Below are 18,339 nucleotides of genomic sequence, written 5' to 3'. Positions count from 1 at the left end.
GGGCATTGTACTAGTAAGTATAATTTTTCTTTATTTTATTGTAACGCATGGGCGTTCAACTAGTAGTAGTACATGTCGAATATCTGAAACATATATTTGGGCATAAAATTGGCTGATCTGCAGTATCCTTGGCTCATCTACAACCTGTCATGGTTGGACCACACTAGGTAGCTCATGTTTAGATTACATTTGCAATTTTACATTGCTACAGAACACCTATAACCAGCCATTCTGATCTGAAACACCTGGCTTCAGAAATCATGAATAATCTTCTGCAAAGAAAAGTATGTCCCACTTGCAGCAACCAAGGAACCAAGAATGATAATAATGACCATGAGCGCAACCTCAGCCCTGCTGCAGCTTGCCGTACCAAAGATTTTGAGGTAGCAGATACATGGGAGCAGCATCGAAGCCATGACAATGAGGAGCGAGCCGACGAGCGCCATGAGGTCAGCGAAGAAGGGGATTGTGAGGGCTATGATGACTGTGCTGATGACAATGAAGGTTCTGACCAGTATGTGGACGAACCTCTGATTGCTAGCAAGCAGCTTCTCTTCGATCGCCGTGGCGACAGGAGTCACCATCAGAGCGTACTTTGAGAACGGGTTGATTAGCGCCGTGTAGATTGCTAGCTTGGAGCTGAGCTTGCCTTCCGGGAGGTTCAGGGTGAACTGAGATTCAACATCGTCGCCGTACATGAGGTAGCCGAGTATAGCCACGGATCCGAAGTTGAGGGTAGATACAACGAAGCATACAACTAGTACCTATCCATGGACACCGGGCAGACAAACAAGATCATGAGTCAGGGCCGTGGAGTATAGAAAAGTGTTAGGTGGTCACTGTCAAAAGTATTTTTTTTTCCAGTATCACATTTTTCTGGCTGAAGCACTTATTGGTGCGTATCAGACGAATTTCACATTAAAAGGCGACCATAAATATAAAAATTTAGGTATGTTCTTATTGGCAAACATTGAAATTATAGGGTACTCATTACCTTGGAGAACTTGTTCTTTTCGTGCATGGAATTGCACAATGTTGGGAATACGGGATGGCCGCCGTAGCAGAAAATGTAGAGACCCAGAGCAGTTGGCAGGCCGCTGAAGTTCAGCACGGTTCCTTTCCCCTGAAACCCGACGCCGTCGACCACCGCGGCCCAGAGTAGGCAGAACACCAGCACGACGGACGCGAGCACACCACTGGCTGACACGTAGGCGAGCACGCCGAGGTTCCTGAGCCATGTCGTGGGCAAGATCACAATGCCCGCGAGCACGACGAACAGGTGCTTGCCCGAGATCAGGAGCCCGGCCCCTAGGTTGAGGCTTGTGCCCGGGAACAGCTTGTCCAGGTTGTCCCCCTCCAATATCAAAAACCCGATGGCAACGAGGTAGAGCTCGACGTACATGATCGCCGACACGGCGAACCGTCCTTTGGCACCAAACGCAAGCGCGCCGATCTCCGGGTAGCCGAGCACGTCCGAAGATGCGCCCATGCACTTCTGCAGTAGCTGGCCGGTGTAGCAGCAGACCATGGAAACGAAGAGAAGAAGCAGCAGGCTCGACCACCCTCCCTCCGCCAGCGCGTAAGGGATGGACAGAAGGCCGACACCTGAAAACAAAATCAATCAATCAATTTTTTTTTACGCAAACCAAATCAAAGAAGTTGCCCGGTACGACACTGTAAAAAAAAAACCAGTATCCGACTAATGTCAGTTTATTGGGCATGGCAAACCGAACATTTTTCATGGTAAACTCTGTTCAAGTATAATCCGTCTCGGTTCTTTTTTTGCCAGGAAATTGCCATGCTTACAAAACTAAAATCATCATCCTTACGTCCATATAAATTGCCATGAAAATCATTGGGTTGGCCATGTCAAAAAGACTAACTATTTTTGGCCTTGAGAAAAAAACCTGAATCAAATGGGAAAAACAGACTCACCGGAGAGGGCGTTGAGGCCATTGAAGCAGGTTCGCAGGAACGTAGTCCCGCCGGCCTCCGGCGAGGACTGTGCTTCGTGGTCGTGCGCCGGCGCTCCACCAATGACCATCTTATCTTACCCCTAGGCGATGACTCCGTGCGATGGATGGAACAGAGATGGGCATATATAGCGCACAAGGTTGTGTGGCATCAGTATACCTGTTACGTTGGCTTTTTCTGCTTGGCCTTAGTAGTTGGTGCGTGAAGCGTTGTCACCGCGTATACTGCGGCTGCCACGTCGACGTCGGCGTTGCTCACTTTTAACCATGGTTTTGGGTACCGAGCGGAATATTCGGATAGCGCCTGGTAACCGCGTTTCTCGCCACCCCACGAGAAACCTTTGTACCGAGCGAATATTTTTGAATTTTTTCGAAATTTTTGAATTTAAACACCGATAGTTAAGTTAGATAGGCTAGAAACTCACAAAGCATAGGCAGGTAGGTCTGGCGTACTGGTTAGCTGGGCCGCCTAATTAAGTTACCTGTGGTTGCGGGTTAGAGTCACAAAGCTGTTCATTTTATTTTTTAAAAAAATTAGGAAAAAAGGAAGATGCTGTGAAGGTGATTAGATCTAGCAACCTCAAGACAGGGGGAAATACGCACAACACCTAGCCACTTCGCCACACGACGGTTGATGATAAAATGGAGTCCAGGCCTAATCTATCGTATATTTAAGAAAACTGAATTCAAAATTCAAATTTGAACTTCGTCCGAAATTTTTCCAAGATTTCACGGATACCACGGTAATCGAGAATTTCGGTGCCCTGGGAGAAAAAAACATACACTTGGGATCCAAATCCTTGCTTTTAACCGCTGGGATCGTCATCATTTTGCGGTCGGGCCCTTGAAAACATGTAGACGTTCACCCAATGTCGTTACCCTTCATATTCCTTTGTGCTCATCGATCAGATGCTACGCTAGGCGTACTCTCGCAAAAAAATATTCCACGGAAAGTTGAGTGCATTGCCATCGGCAGCGATGGGTGATCGGTGCACCCCAGTACATAGGATGAAATTTGGGTGCCATGCTGGAACCGCAAATTTCAGCAATTTCACTCGCTAGGTACACAACTACACTATTAGGGAAAACCTTAATAGTAGCGCGGGTTTTAAGGCTATCAGCAGTATGGGCAGCCGCGCTATCAATAAGGCGCTACAGCTAACTGTTATTTGTAGCGCGGTTTGCACCTGAGCTACTATTATTGACTATATCAGCAACGTTTTTCCAGAACACGCTACTATTAGTTAGTTGTAGCGGTTTCCTAGCCCCGCGCTACAGCTATGTGTTTCATCATTTTTCCCCGCTTCTTACCCAATTTCAGTTTCAATAAACTGCAATTTTCAGATACTAGGTACTACTAGATATCAATTTCATAAAGCATTATAGGTACTAGGTAGTACTATCTCCGTTCCAAATTACTCGATAACGATCATCATATGCATCCTCAAGTAGTACAAGGTGATATCGATGATGATCATCATATATAGTTCTAGATGATATCGACGACGACAATCATATGTAGTTCTACATGATATCAACGACGATCATCATATGCAGTTCTAGATGATATAGCCACACACACATATATAGTTCTAGATGATATCGACGACGATCATCATCCTGAAGCCTGGGCGGTGGGTGTTCCTGATAGTAATTAGGATGGCTTGTCCAACACGAAGATTCTTGCCAACGAGGAATCTCTTCCACCCAACCGAGTTTAAGTGTGTGCGACCGTCTGTGTCCATGCGGCAAGTACAGGTGGTGATGGAGCCCCTTGCGGTAAGGCGTAGTCCAGCTGAGCCTTCTTCATCAAGCTCGATACCGCAACTCACAGATAGGTTCTTTAGCAATTTCTGAATAAGAAAAACATATCAATTAATAAATAGCCTTGCACATACTATTGCAAATATATTTCTATTAAGTATACATTTCTACACTATAAAAAGACACAGTACTACGCATTTGTACTAATTAAGCATGAATTCTACTAATAAGTATATATGGATTATCTACACTATTAATAGTTCCTTGGATTCTACACTAATAAGCATGTGATCAGACTCTACACTAAAGCATATCATCGACTAGATTCCACAAAGCATATCATTGGACTCTACACTAAGCATATCATCGGATTCACTAAGCATATCATCGGATAATTTGCATTTGTAAGTATAACAATAAAGCATATACATATCATCAAATTATTACACTCAGTATAACATACCATTTCATGCCGATCGACCATCGTACTTGTCAGGCGGGTCACGAATGGCACCCCGACAAAGTCATCACATGGCGGAATTATGTCCCATAGGTTGAACATCTCCTCCTCGCTCAGTCTCATTCTTTCAGCTACGATGGCTTCATGAAGTGGGTTCTCATCATCTTCCTCGAGTGGGTCCTCATTATATTCATCATCTTCGTCATCTTCATCAGCTTCCACCAGGTTGAGATAAATGACAACCAGTTTGGGTCTATCTGCTCTGAAGGAGAAACTGATCAACTCACCACCATTAGGACGCATGCGGGCGAGGAAACAGGTCCATCCATATCCTCCAATCTGTGACATATTACGTCCTTTCTCGACCTCCATAGTGTACGCCCCCCAGGAGCTTCAAATGTCACAGTGTCTCCTGTCAGCTTGTTGAATTTCAACCTCACATTGCATGGGACAATCTGCGTAAAAAAAACAAAATGACACAATGCAGTAATGCCAACACTAAAAATAAAATAGTTGTTACATTTCATAGAATTTCTTACCGCCGCGTGATGAAAACTCGGCTAGAAGTAGATGCCGAACAGCTTGCCAGTTGCAAGGCTGTTGGCGCACCTTGATTTGCACAGTCGACATGGTGGTGGTGGTGGCGCCATTTTCCTAAAGCAATATGAGCAAAGGATTAACGATCCACTTCACAGGAAAGAAAAACCGTAGTATGTGATATTTTTGGTTCTTCTTCAGTAATATTTTCATAGTGGAACCCGATCCCAAAAAGTAAACAACAAGTTGTCAATTAACTTACTAACACCTTCTATAATAGAACCAACAACTAGCAGGCCAATGCCAAATTAGCCAACAAGACTCACAGACAACAAGTTCTCAATTAGCTTACTAACACCTTCTAGAATATCTCTAGATGAAGAGATTCTTCCGCGAAAAGCAATTTCAGGGGCACCTATTGCCAAAAAAACTATTTGTCCTCTACCAAAGGTATAATCCTAAGATCTGTAATAAGTTATCTACAAAATCAAGGTACCACCTATCAAGACACATTTCATCTACTTTGGCCCCTATTTGCCTAAGATAACTGATTAAGAAAACAAGTAGAAAATTTAATTGGAATTAACTTAGCACTTGCAAACTAAATACGTGTACCACCTACCAAAGCATTTCAACTAAATTGGCACCTACATTTTGCAAAAAATAACTTATTATAGAAAAACAAAAGCATCTAGTTATCCACATGAAATTCGTAAGCCCTCGCTGCATCTAGGTAGGGCAACCCTCAGGGGGTGCTGAAGAGGAGGGGGGATGGCATGGTGACCTCGGTCGGGGGTGCTGACGAGGGGAAGGTCGGTGACTTTCCTATGAGAGGGGGCGAAGACAGCGACCGACGAGGGGATCGAGGACAGTCGGCCAAAGGCGCCCGGCCAGATCTCGCGGGCGGCGATAGAGTGGGCGGCGAGAGGGTGGAGGAGCAGCTAGCAGAGGGGCGGCGAGAGGGGGGAAGAGCATTACCTGCGGCGGTGGTGGTGTTGGCGCGCGGTGGCGGAGGAGAAACCCTAACCGCAGCTGCCGGCGTCGGGCGGAGGGGGACGATTAAGAGATGAGCGTGCGGGAGCCGGGTAGCAGAAGCGTGGGTACAGGGAGCTCGCTACTGCTAAGCCCAATATCAGTAGCGCTTTGTCCTAAAAAAACGCTACTGCTAAGGCTACATGTAAAAACATCAAAAATATACATTGGTCATCATTGACCTTTTTGTGTAGAATCTAAATAGTCAATATGAATCCTCACCGTACCTGTATAGGTATAGGTGAAGATTCATATTGCAGCCACGAATCCTACACAGACAGTTCAATGAAGACCAAGTGCTTGAGATAGTTTGAGAAGCAACATATTTAAGGTGGTAAACACCTTGTTCGCTTAGCAGTATGAGACTAAAATTAATTAGTTGCAAGAGGGGATGATACTTAGCAGCTGCGAGGTTTAAAGAAAAACGCTGCTACTAAGTACTTTAGCAGTAGCGCGTCCAGGAGAAGGGAGCTACTATTATATCTAGCCTGAAGGCAACACCGTGGCAATTGTAGTAGTAGCGCTCGTTTCATCTAGAGCACTACTGCTACTAGGCTATTAGTAGCGCAGTCTTCTGAAGCTCGCTACTGCTAATTACCAGTAGCGTTTGTTTTTAAACCTCGCTGCTGCTAAGATTCTGTGTATACGGTTTTCCCAAGTGGTGCTAGGTGAAAATGTGATACTTCTTTTTGGATTAAGCTATGGCTTAGGGTTTCCCTCTATCTTGTAATTCGATTTCCTGGATTACGTCAGTGTTTAGGGTTTAGGGTTTCTCTTGTCCAAATGCCTAATTTTTTTAATTTTTTCATCTTACAATGAGGCATTTACTCAAAACCACCACATTTGGTGCTAGCACAATAACCAGTAACACTTTTTGGATAGGGCATGAGGAACTATCATCGGCAGATAAGCTCACGAAAACAACTGATCTGATGGGTTGGGCCCAGGTGTCAGGTCGATGCGGCGAAAACTAATTCATGTCAATATTTGACCTGCTACGGAGGATGGCCACCCCACATATTTCTTCTCCTTCCACAATCCTTCCTTGCCGCAGCTGATCCTAAAGAGAGCACGCGAGCACGTTGATGGGAAACAACCTTTGGGAAAAAAGGTAGGAGGCGCTGGTAGAGGCAAGCGGCGGCCGTCGCACCACGCGCGGATCCGGTCCTTCGCCAAGACTGTTGCCCCCTGCTAGGCATGGAGGAGCCAAGGTGGTGGGCTATCCGTGGGCGGCCAACAAGATGGTGAACCGGGCTCCACCGTGACGCGTCTGACGGATTTATGCCAGCACAGTCTGCGCCGAGGGCTCCGTCTGTGTGAAGATCCAAGACACAACCGCTTGTGCTTGGAGGCATCTCGAGGCCTAGCACCTCGTCGGGTGCAACGGTCATGAGTGTGCTTTGGCATGGGAGCCAGCTCCGTTGCTAGAGGTCATTCATTTGCCGCGCTCCATGCCGAGCACCATGGCTAGGCTGCTCGCCCAGCGTCGTGTGCACGACGGAGAGCAGGGGAGGCTCCACTTGGTGTCCTTGATGGTGTGCTGTCCGCGGGCGGCCACCGGGTTATGCTTTCGCGCCAACCTACTCTTCTCCAACGGCGAGCACAATGACGACCATAGCCCAGAACCTGCTTGCTGAAATGCCCATAAAAAGGGGATAGTAGTAAAAAAAAAAAGGGAAATAAAGAACCATTCATGTCATTTACGGATGAAACCCTTGGCCACCACAACCATTTATACATGGAGAAATGCCAAATCGGCCAATAGGTGGCCAACCGGCCAAAACCACTGTTTTCTTCAGCTTATCATCCAATCAGTTATCTTCTCTAGTCGTTAGTTGCATATACTGTGGTTCCTTGTGCTCAGTCCGAAAACTTGTACTAAGGTGTTACACTTACCTTAGATATGGTGACCCCTGGTAAATAACTCTCTTTCAGCGTGCTAGGCCTCGAGATGTTTATGCATCAAAATAAAAACATAGGATAGTAATGTTTGGCAAACCAAAATAAAAATATGGGAACATATAACATTCGGATCTTGACAAAAACCCACAAACAAAACTAAACACTACTTTCGTAAATACTGGGAGATCGGCATGCTGTACACATTCGTGCCATTCTTTCAAACATCTAAATACACGTGAGTCCATGAGTTACTACAATCATCATCAGTTTGCAAATACATGATTTCTTCGTGCAAGCTAATTCTATATTATCCAAGTGCAATCGCTGAAAAGTTTACACACTGAATATAAAAATCACAATGACTTTCTATGTTTTTTGTCCCGATTAATTTACTCACATCCACTCTTGATTCTCTAGCAATTGTAATCATGAAATTAATCAAGTGGAGAAAAAAGGAAAAAAAATTCTACAATTAGCAAACAGTTACTATTATATACAAACTTACACATATTATTAGTATGATTTCTCTAACCCAATAGATCAAGCGGAAGTATTTTCAAATAAACTAATTATTATACATATCAGATGCATCACATTGAATGATGATGTCATGATATGCACACAACTTTCGAAAGTACTATAAAACAACACTGGATTATGTAATAGCAACAAAGTAAAATTAACTGGGTGGTGACTAATATAATGATTTTTTGTAATAGCATATATATCTTGGTGAACTGAAAACCTAAAAGAAGTTTGAGAAATATATTTTTCTTGAACTTGCAACTAAACGCATGTATATTCTTATTATAAACAGAGACGAAAAGCATTGGATTAAAAGTACATGTCGCCTTGCTTTGTAAATCCAAGAAATTACAATCTAAAGTAATTATGTAAAACCTTCACCAGCAGACACCTACTCCTGAGTGAAAAGGTAGCAATAGCTTCTATCGCTTTTTTTTTGTGAATCAGCTTCTATCGACAGATTGCTATAAATTATATTTTTGCCGTGCAATGTAGATGATTATTGGGAGGGAACAAATGGGATTTTGCCAACGAATTTATTCTCAATAATTCCATGATATGGATAATATAAAATTATTAGTTTAGTAATTAATGGCTAAGTAGAACGTACATCTCTACATGTGATTTTGGTGTGGGAAACTAATTTTCTAGTAAAAAAGGTAACCACATCGGCATATTATAGATGAGAGGCTAGAAGGGTTTCTTCATGAACAAATATACCTCTCTTTGCATCATGGAATTCTGACATTATGGAGAAACTAAAAATTTAAGAGATTACACCATAAACTCATCTCAACAAATTATAATACGAAGCTTCCGGTCCTATTTAGAGAATGGAAACATGTACGTGCTAGTGAGTCCACTATTGTTCCGTTTTTCTCCTAGCCATGTGTTTCATCAAAACAATTTTTTTCAGGGATGATGATTGGAGAGCAAATGCCATTACTTCAAATATATATGATCATACTAAGGGTGCAATTAGTATCATCCAAGCTAAGTATTTCCAGTTCAAATGGCAAGTTCAATTTTTTTTAGGAAAGGAAATATATATCTGATGAGAGGCTATATCTAGTCGTTATAAGCAACAACAACTCTTATTATAGTCTTCGGGACACAAACAACCATTTTAAATTTTGGAGAAGCTAAAACAAAGAGCTATCAACATGTGTACCGTATCAAGTACAAAGGAGAAATTTTCTCCAAAGACTATCTAGTCCCTCCGTTCCATAATATAAGATCGGTTTGCAAGCTAAATGATCTTATATTATGGGACGGAAGGAGTACTTATGTACCATGCAATCTACCCATGAAGCACTACATATGTTCCTGCGGCCATCGAGGGATTTCTCGTGTGTGTGTGTGTCCGTCAGCGCATTTATTTTCTGGCCGGCTGGCCGCTGTATATGTGGTGCATGGGTTTTGGCGTCACGCAGGAGATAGATTTAGGTATCTTGGGACTACGCCTTCGACAACGGCAAGTTCAAACTGCAGATCTATTCCTTAAATGTCCTCACCTTTGAATTGAAAATTTGGTCATGACTTCTATTCTCAATCGCTCTACATGATGCAATCTTCTCTCCCCGATGTCCCACAAACCTTATATGTTACGGGCCCTGCATGTTACCAAACAGAAAAAAAAGGTTTATCAGACCGGGATTCAGGAATCTTTGGATAACGCCTTTGATGACAGAGAGATCGATCTACAGATTCTACAGCTGTACCCCTCACATCTCGTCGTCGTACAATTTAAAAATTGACCATGACTTCTAATTTCGATCTCTCTACATGATGCAATCACCTCTCCCGGATGTCTTTGTGGCAGATCGCCCTGGCTACCCCAATCAACATCACATCCCTACCCGTTTCCCAACGCTGCTGCAAATTCATCAGCCTCCCTGCTTTCCTCCAAGTCGCCCTCTCCTGTTGTGAGCAGAAACGTTAACGCAATCACTGCATGCGACCAGAGACTTCAATGAACGGTTTGATGATTCGACAGACAGTCTAAGAGGCTGGCGATAATCCTTTTATCCATCCGCCATATTATCAGTAATGGTTCACCTATTTATTTTCCCATGCCCTTCCGATACAGCTTAATTAGGCCCATCTACTGCGGTGCCAACTGAAGCAGCAGCCATATCACTGGCAGATGAAGAAGTAAAAATCATCTTATAGGTTAACAAAAAGCTATCAACATGTGTACTGAAGTACAAAGGAGAAATTTTCTCCTAAGATTATATACTTATGTATCTAGGCTATGTAATCTACCCATGAAAGCTATGTAAAAATCATCTTATAGATTAACAAAAAGCTATCAACATGTGTACTGTAAGTACAAAGGAGAAATTTTCTCCTAAGACTATATACTTATATATCTAGACTACACAGAAAACACAATGTCTATTGCGTACCTGTGGCCATCAAGGGATTCCTCGTGTGTGTGTGTGTGTGTGTGTGTGTGTGTGGGCACACTCACCCATGACTATGAGCACATTTGTTTTCTGGACGGATGACCTCGGTGTATGTGCTGCATGTGTTTTGGCGTTGTTTCCCGCAGCTATACGATTAATCGAAGGAAGTCAGGTTTCTTCGCTGTCTCGCTTCCGTCAGAAGTAGTCTGTGACACAGGTTATGCTAACAAAGACGGCCTCTCCACCTTGCTCCAGACCTCCAGTATAACGCGAAACAATCAGAGGATGGCCGGAGGACTGGACTCTCATCCTCGATGGATTGAGAAGGACGCGGGATATAGACCAATTGGAGTCAGGCCCGAGGATTATATTCTCGTCTCAGCAAGATCAAAGAGGAAACAGAGATGTCGGGGTGATAGTACAGGAGGAGGGACCAGCGGCGGATCATGGATGACTGGAGGAGGGGAGATGAGAGAGGCGAAAGAAGACGCATCAGCCATGGCCGTGAGGGTCAGATGCAGATGCGTTAGTACAATTTCTTTATGTTGGAGTGGAACTGAATTGGAGGACTACATACCGTATATGTCTAGGACTGTTACCACGGTTGTAGATTTCACGTGAACCAGCGATTTAGCATCTGAAGAATAAATTGAAGTCTCTATTTAGTGTTGGTATATAGATTGGATTAATCTATACCATAATAATTTGGTCCCACCGAATTAACGGCTCGTAAAATCTAATTAATGTGAGAATTTCTAGAGAGCGTTATATAGATTGGATTAATCTGCACTGTTATAGTTCGGTCCCACCAGGTTAACGATTCGTAAAATCTAATTAACGTGGGAATTTTTAGGGAGTCACAAATTAGTATAGGTATAGATAGATAGATAGATAGATAGATTTCTTCGCACGAGAGCTTATTTCCTAGAGGGAATAATAAATGTTATTATTTATTTTCACATTGGTAATTAATTTTTCTTTCTCTATAATTGCAATGCTTCTCCGGTCTACATATAAAGGAGATTCGAAGGAAAACCCACTTTTATGTGTGGAATAATAACCACCAAGTTGGTTCCTAGTCTGGTCTGTATAATATTGTTCCCTTGATCATGGTAATGGTTAAGGAAACAAGGATGTCAACAACATTGGAAACAAATTATTGGAATAAAAATGATGTTGAACATATCCAACTGAGTCATATACTATGAGACTATATCGTCACAAGTTATTAGTATTATCACACATATGTTAACATAGGCATAATTTCTTTCACCATAAGAGTATCAAGTACATTGATACCATACGATGTGCTTTGTCTTCACTCGATATTAATTCATGTAGGCGTAGCGTCGTTACTAAAACTGGTAGATCTCGGGCAGGCAGTCCCGAGCTCTGGATCTCAGATCGATGTGTAACAGGAGACGAATGAGACGATGTGTTACCTAGGTTCGGGCCTTCTCAAAGAGGTAAAACCCTACGTCCTTCTTTTTATTGTATTGATGATGATGTATCGAGTACCAAATTGATCTATCTCGAGATCATATGTTTTAAAACCTAAGGTAGGTGATTGCGGTTATGAATTTCTCTCCATGGACTAAACTCTGCACCTTATATAGATGTCGGGGGTAACTAGGGTTAGACATGGTTGGTTGCCAACTAGGGATAACCACGCTGATGGTTGGCGCAGTCCTTGAAGTACATGCCAAGTCTTCGGCAGAGTCGACCTTGATCACAAAAGGGTTCGAGGCTTCCGAAGTCCTTCCTTGAGAGACCGGTGGGCTGTGAATTGGGCCCATGGACTGTGGCCCAACTACTCCCTCCGTTCCAAAATATTTGTTTTTTTAGAGATTTTAAATGGACTATCAGATACAGATGCATATAGACATATTTTAGAGTGTAGATTCATTTATTTTGCTTCCTATGTAGTCATTTGTTGAAATCTCTAGAAAGACAAATATTTAGAAACAAAGGGAGTAGGTTGGTACCACCTAGTGCAGGACACTGCGAGTAGCCCCTGAACTTTTCTTCTAAGCCGGAGACAACAATCCTCTTCAGACGGTTCAACATCGGCTTGGGGTGTTCAGCTTTTTTTTAGAAAAGGAGGATGACCCCCGCCTCTGCATCTGGACGATGCATACGGCCATTTTATTAATTATTCTCACAAGACCTTACAAAGTCATACAACAGTAAGACTAAAGCCGTCGTCTAAGCAACAAACTGTCGCTACACCTATCCAGTTGATGAAGGGGCGCAGATAGCCTGGGCCTAACACCAAACAGACATCGCAGCCAAGCCTAACATCTAAGATCTGAGACCCCAACCTAGCCACTTGACGGTTCTGGGGCACATACTGGTCCGGCGTGCTCTCAGAGGCTGCCGCCGCCAACTACCACTGCTCCATCTTCAGAACTGTACTGATGCATCAACCTTGCTCGGTCCAGCTATCATCGACGCCACCACGGCGCCCAACGACACCTCCTCCCTGCGGGCAAACAGCCGTACATGTGGCGGTCGCCACTGATACACCTTAGCGCCATGCTGCCACGTACCACCAGCCGACACAGCTTGAAGCCCTTGGAGGATTTGTCGTGCGTAGCACCTGCCAACCAGGCATGACCAAGCGTAGCACCTGTCGGTCAGGCATGACTTGACATCTCCACCGAAGCTCCGTGCAAGACGAAGCCGCTCCACCTCCTGCCTCTGACTTCCAGCGCTGCTCCACAAAACGACGCTCCCAAGAGAGAAACGACACCGCGGTGTCGCCATCGTCCGGTCTGGAACACCAGATCCTAGAGTTTCCCCTGGAACAATACGAGTGGGTCGACGGTAGTCACATGACGATGCCTTCATCAAGGTAATGACGTGGAACGCCACCATCGCCCGCCGTCGGCTCGGTTTTCACCGGCAACTACGTCCTTTAAGAAACCGCCCTCCGGCCGCCTTGTGTAATCAGGTATTTGCAATGTTCGAAGACTTGAGATAACTTAGCCTCGAATGCCAGCCACATAGGTGTGAACAATGCTTATGGCCTGACAACTTTATCGAAGCGTCACCACCTATACCAAGGCGGGTCAGTTACCATTACTTGAATCGCGACACGAGTCGGTTTTCTCATTGTCAGATCTCATCAAGGGAGAGATTGTGCTCCATGTTTCGGGGGATATCATCAAGATTTCGTTTTAACCCACGCACATAAGGGCATCTCCAGCCGTTGTGCCCCCTAGGAGGCGTTTTTTCGGCCTCCTGGGGAGGCCCTGGCGAAATTTTTGGTACTGGGGGCATGTCGTCTCCCAGCCGTCCTCCCATAGGTGTTCATATTTTCTTCTTTTTTTCAATTTCAGTGTCCGGTCATTCCAACAAACACCTTTTGGGCATGCCCACCACACCGGACTCGAGCTCGCCGCCGACGACCCTAGGCCACCCCGTCCATCCTCCTCCGCCATGGGCATCGGTGGCACCGGCGTTCTGCTATGCGTGGAAGGCCGCCGCCAGCCGTGCCCGTGCGAGGCAGTACGAGCCTCCACGCGAGCTAGCTAGCTCCGTTGGATGGTATGGCATCCCACGCGAGCTAGCTATCTAGCTTCGCTGCATGGTGGGTGCCGGCCCGTTCATGGCGACCCACGCGAGCTAGCAGCGCCGCGCCACGCCTGGCCCGGCCTCAACTCGCCGCGCGCAGCCACGTCCGGCCTCACCCTAGCCGCGACTCCATGGCGCGCGCCTACGAGGTGCAGCGGTGCGAGCTAGCGTGACAATCTCCGGCGCGCTGTCGACCCATGCATCCGCAGCGACGAGCTTGCGAATAGGGCATGCCATGCGGGCGCGCCCGAACGGACTCGCCTCGCGCCCCGCGCCCGGCATGTGCTGCTGCAGCCGTCGGCCTCGCGCTCGTGCCCGCGCCCAACATGTGCTGCAGCCGTCGGCCTCGCTTCCACGCCCAGGCCACGCCACCCCGACTCGGCGAGCGGCGACAGGGGCGACATGGCGTGGAGCTGGAAGATGAGCTGCGCTCGAACTCGAGGATGGCACGCTCATCAGCGAGCTCCGTCCCGGCGAGCAGGGCACGGTGGCGTGGGCGTCCGCCTCCGCCCCGGCCACACGCAGACGTCGGCCACCGCACAGGCAAGCGGCGGGTGCGAGCGTCGGCCACGCCGCCTCCCCGTGCAGCTCGGCGTGCAAAGTATGCGGCTCAATGTGTGTGCGTGGGGTAGGCAGAAGGAAAGAGACAAGAGAGGAGAGAGAGGAGAGGAGAGAGAGGGGGTGGGTGGCTGACATGGGCCAATTTGGTTGGTTAAAACAAAGCGCCGGTGCCCCCAGAAGCCCCCCAGTTGCCTGGGTGTGGGCTGGGCTCGCCGGCTGTAACTTCTGCTTTTACCGGCGAAAAATGAAGTCTTGGGGGCCTGAGTGGGGCATTTTTTGCCCGCCGGCGCTCAAAAAGTGGCCTGGGGAGGCTTCTCGGGGGCGCGGCTGGAGATGCCCTAATGGCATCCAGGATTAGGATGGGGCAATTTCCATGGCGCGACAAGTGGGACTCTTGGCCTTTCATAGACCCACAAAAGCAAAGGGCAGTAGTTCCACCTTCCCCACACTTCCATTCCCTTGCCATTGTGGACAACCTCCATAGCTCTATTGCCCAGATCCATCCCAAGCTCTTGCCTATTGTCCATGTCAAAACCGGCGGATCTTGGCTAGGGGGTCTAGAGATGTGGGTGTAGAATGAATGGGGGACAAGGGATGAAGAACACGGTGTTCACCCAGGTTCAGGCCCTCTCAAGGAGGTAAAACCCTACGTCCTGCTTCATTGTATTTGACGTCTATGGTATGATTACATAGTCGATCTACCTTGAGATCACACAAGCTAAGCCCTAGGTTGATGAGGGATTGGATGTTGTTCTAGCCCTGAAGACTAAAACCCTTTGGTTTATATAGACACCAGTAGGGTTAGGGTACATATAGTCGGTTACAACAAAGGAAAGATCGCGCTAAATCTTGACTTGGGGGGCACACCACGGCTCTGAAGATCTCCTATCCGGTCATAGGTCCACGCCCTAGATTGGCTCCATAGTAGCCTATCAGTCCGGCCCATAAGGAATGATCTGGCGGCCCAAGGACCCCTTAATCCAGGACTCCCTCAGTAGCCCTGGAACTAGTATCCAATGCTAGGGTTTAAGATGGGCATCCGCATATCACCTAGTCTTCGGCTTGCGAGGCGAGTTTTCCACGTTGTCGTGTGCGTGCTCGGAGTTGAGTGGTGTCCGGAATCCAGATTATTGGCTTTGCTTAGCGTAAAGGCCAAAGTGCCCCAAATGTGAGTAGTTTCCTCGTGTGACAACTTTTTGGTGAAGGGTCGCGTCCAGTCATAACACCGAACGGTTGGAAGTTCTTGATACGCGCCTCGAGGCCGCCCCTCCATTGGCATGTCTCATCATGGCAGAGATCATGCCACATTTTTGGGGGGATATGATCAATGATTACGATTGTCCCACCCGCGCATAACATCGCGAGTATATCAGGAACTGGAAAGGCCCACGGCAGGGAAAAAGGAACCCTTGGCTTCTCCGCGGCCTATAAATAGGGGAACAACTACAGTTACTATATTATGCCTTCTTCCACCTCCCGCTGTTGCCTTTCCAATCTCGAGAGCTCCAGTGTCCTTCCTTAATCCTCTGCGGCGAATCCCTTCCCAGCTCTTCCCTACCTTTAGCCAATGCCGGATCTGGTGCCAACAGCAAGTCAGAAGCCTCCACTGTCACCAAACACGACATCGAGGAGCTGAAGCGATTCGACTACTTATCGGCCGACATCGCCCACCGGGCCCCCGAGGAGGGTCAGGTCATCCCCACATCCAAGCCAGGTGAAAGGGTAGTATTCTGCCCTCACTTTATCCGGGGGTTGGGATTTCTTCTGCACCCCTTCGTTCGGGGTTTGGTGTTCTTTTATGGGCTGGACTTCTGTAACACCCTCGATGCGACTATAGCTCCCACGTGTCGAGGCACGACTTAGAGACATAATCGCATTGAAGGCATATGTCGGAAGTTAGGCAATCTTCACAACATCCCATGTAATATAAATTATAAAGGGGAGATAACATAGTTGGCTTACGCTCGCCACGTCAATCAAGTACATAAATAACATTACATCATCCAAACACTCATGGCCCGACTATGGCGCCAAAATAAAAGATAACCCAACAAGCGACACGGTCCCGATCACCCCCAACTGGGCACCAATACTGATCATCGGGAAAGGAAACATAGTAACGTTGAGAGTCTTCGTCGAACTCCCACTTGAGCTCAAGCGCGTCTCTTGGAGCGGAGTCATTAGGCCCTGCATCTGGTGTAATAGTAATCTATGAGCCACAGGGACTCAGCAATCTCGCACCCTCGCGATCAAGACTATTTAAGCTTAAAGGTATGGCAAGGTAAAATATGTGGAGCTGCAGCAAGCGACTAGCAAATATGGTGGCTAACTTATTCGCAAAAGAGAGCGAGAAGAGGAGGCAAAGTGCGAGTGAGAAACTAGAGAGCAACCTACGCAAACATTACTCCAACACCGTGTCCACTTCCCGGACTCCGCCGAGAAGAGGCCATCACGGTAACACACTCATTTGATTCATTTTAATTAAATTAAGGTTCAAGTTATCTACAACCGGATATTAACAAATTCCCATCTGCCCATAACCGCGGCCACGGCTTTCGAAAGTTCAAATCCCTGCAGGGGAGTCCCAACTTAGCCCATGACAAGCTCTCACGGTCAACGAAGGAATAGACCTCCTCCCAAGACGTTCCGATCAGACTCGGTATCTCGGTTCTTCAAGACACTTCGACAGGTTAAAACAAGACCAGCAACACTACCCGAATGTGCAGACAAATCCCGATAGGAGCTGCACATATCTCGTTCTCAGGGCACACTCAGATGAGACATCCTACGAGTAAAACCAACCCTCAAGTTCCCCCGAGGTGGCCCCGCAGTCTACTCGGTCGGACCAACACTCACAGGAGCACTGGCCCAGGGGGGTTTAAAATAAGATGACCCTCGGGCTCCGGAAACCCAAGGGAAAAAGAGGCTAGGTGGAAAAAGGTAAAACCAAGGTTGGGCATTGCTGGAAAAGCTTTATTCAAGGCGAACTATCAAGGGGTTCCCATTATAACCCAACCGCGTTAGGAACGCAAAATCCGGGAACATAACACCGATATGACGGAAACTAGGGCGGCAAGAGTGGAACAAAACACTAGGTGAGAGGCCGAGCCTTCCACCCTTTACCAAGTATATAGATGCATTAAGATAACATGGCAATATAATGATATCCCCAACAAGTAATAAATGTTCCAACAAGGAACGGCCTCCAATCTTCACCTGCAACTAGCAACGCTATAAGAGGGGCTGAGCAAAGCGGTAAGCTAGCCAATCAACGGTTTGCGAGGACATGGTGTGTTAGAGGTTTGACATGGCAATTTGGGAGGCTTGAAAGCAAGTGGTAGGCATCGTAGCATTGGCATAGCAAAAGAGCGAGCAAACTAGCATAGCAAAGATAGTAGTGATTTCGAGGGTATGATCATCTTGCCTGCACAGTTGTCAGAGTTGACTAGATCCTCGAAAGCAAACTCAACGGGCTACTCGTTAGCAAACTCGTCTCCCGGCTCTACCCAAACAAGACAAACAAACAACAAGGGCACAATCAACCACGTGCAAGGACCAAACAAGACGATGCAAAGATGATATGCTATGCGGGATGCGATGC

The 18,339-nt window shown here is 46.5% G+C and overlaps 1 protein-coding gene across 1 annotated transcript; it reads right to left on the bottom strand.

Moving 5' to 3' along the window:
• Positions 1-251: 251 nt before the first annotated feature.
• On the bottom strand, positions 252-2,044 carry LOC125534907 (amino acid transporter AVT1I-like). Its single transcript, XM_048697954.1, has 3 exons — positions 1,936-2,044; positions 995-1,605; positions 252-764 (listed from the first exon to the last, which is right to left on the bottom strand). Exons 1-3 carry the CDS (start codon positions 2,042-2,044, stop codon positions 252-254), a joined length of 1,233 nt encoding a protein of 410 aa, XP_048553911.1.
• Positions 2,045-18,339: the final 16,295 nt, after the last annotated feature.

This window comes from Triticum urartu, chromosome 2 (assembly GCF_003073215.2).
Source record: "Triticum urartu cultivar G1812 chromosome 2, Tu2.1, whole genome shotgun sequence".
In the NCBI taxonomy this organism is placed as follows: Eukaryota; Viridiplantae; Streptophyta; class Magnoliopsida; order Poales; family Poaceae; genus Triticum; species Triticum urartu.
This window is presented reverse-complemented; position numbering and strand designations above follow the sequence as displayed.

Excerpts from the sequence above, each read along its gene's own strand:
- LOC125534907 (XM_048697954.1), bottom strand. The coding sequence starts at position 2,044 with ATGGTCATTGGTGGAGCGCCGGCGCACGACCACGAAGCACAGTCCTCG. Across the intron at positions 1,606-1,935 it reads TGGCCTCAACGCCCTCTCCG|GTGTCGGCCTTCTGTCCATC; the intron begins GTGAGTCTGTTT and ends TTTTGTTTTCAG. Across the intron at positions 765-994 it reads AAAAGAACAAGTTCTCCAAG|GTACTAGTTGTATGCTTCGT; the intron begins GTAATGAGTACC and ends GTCCATGGATAG.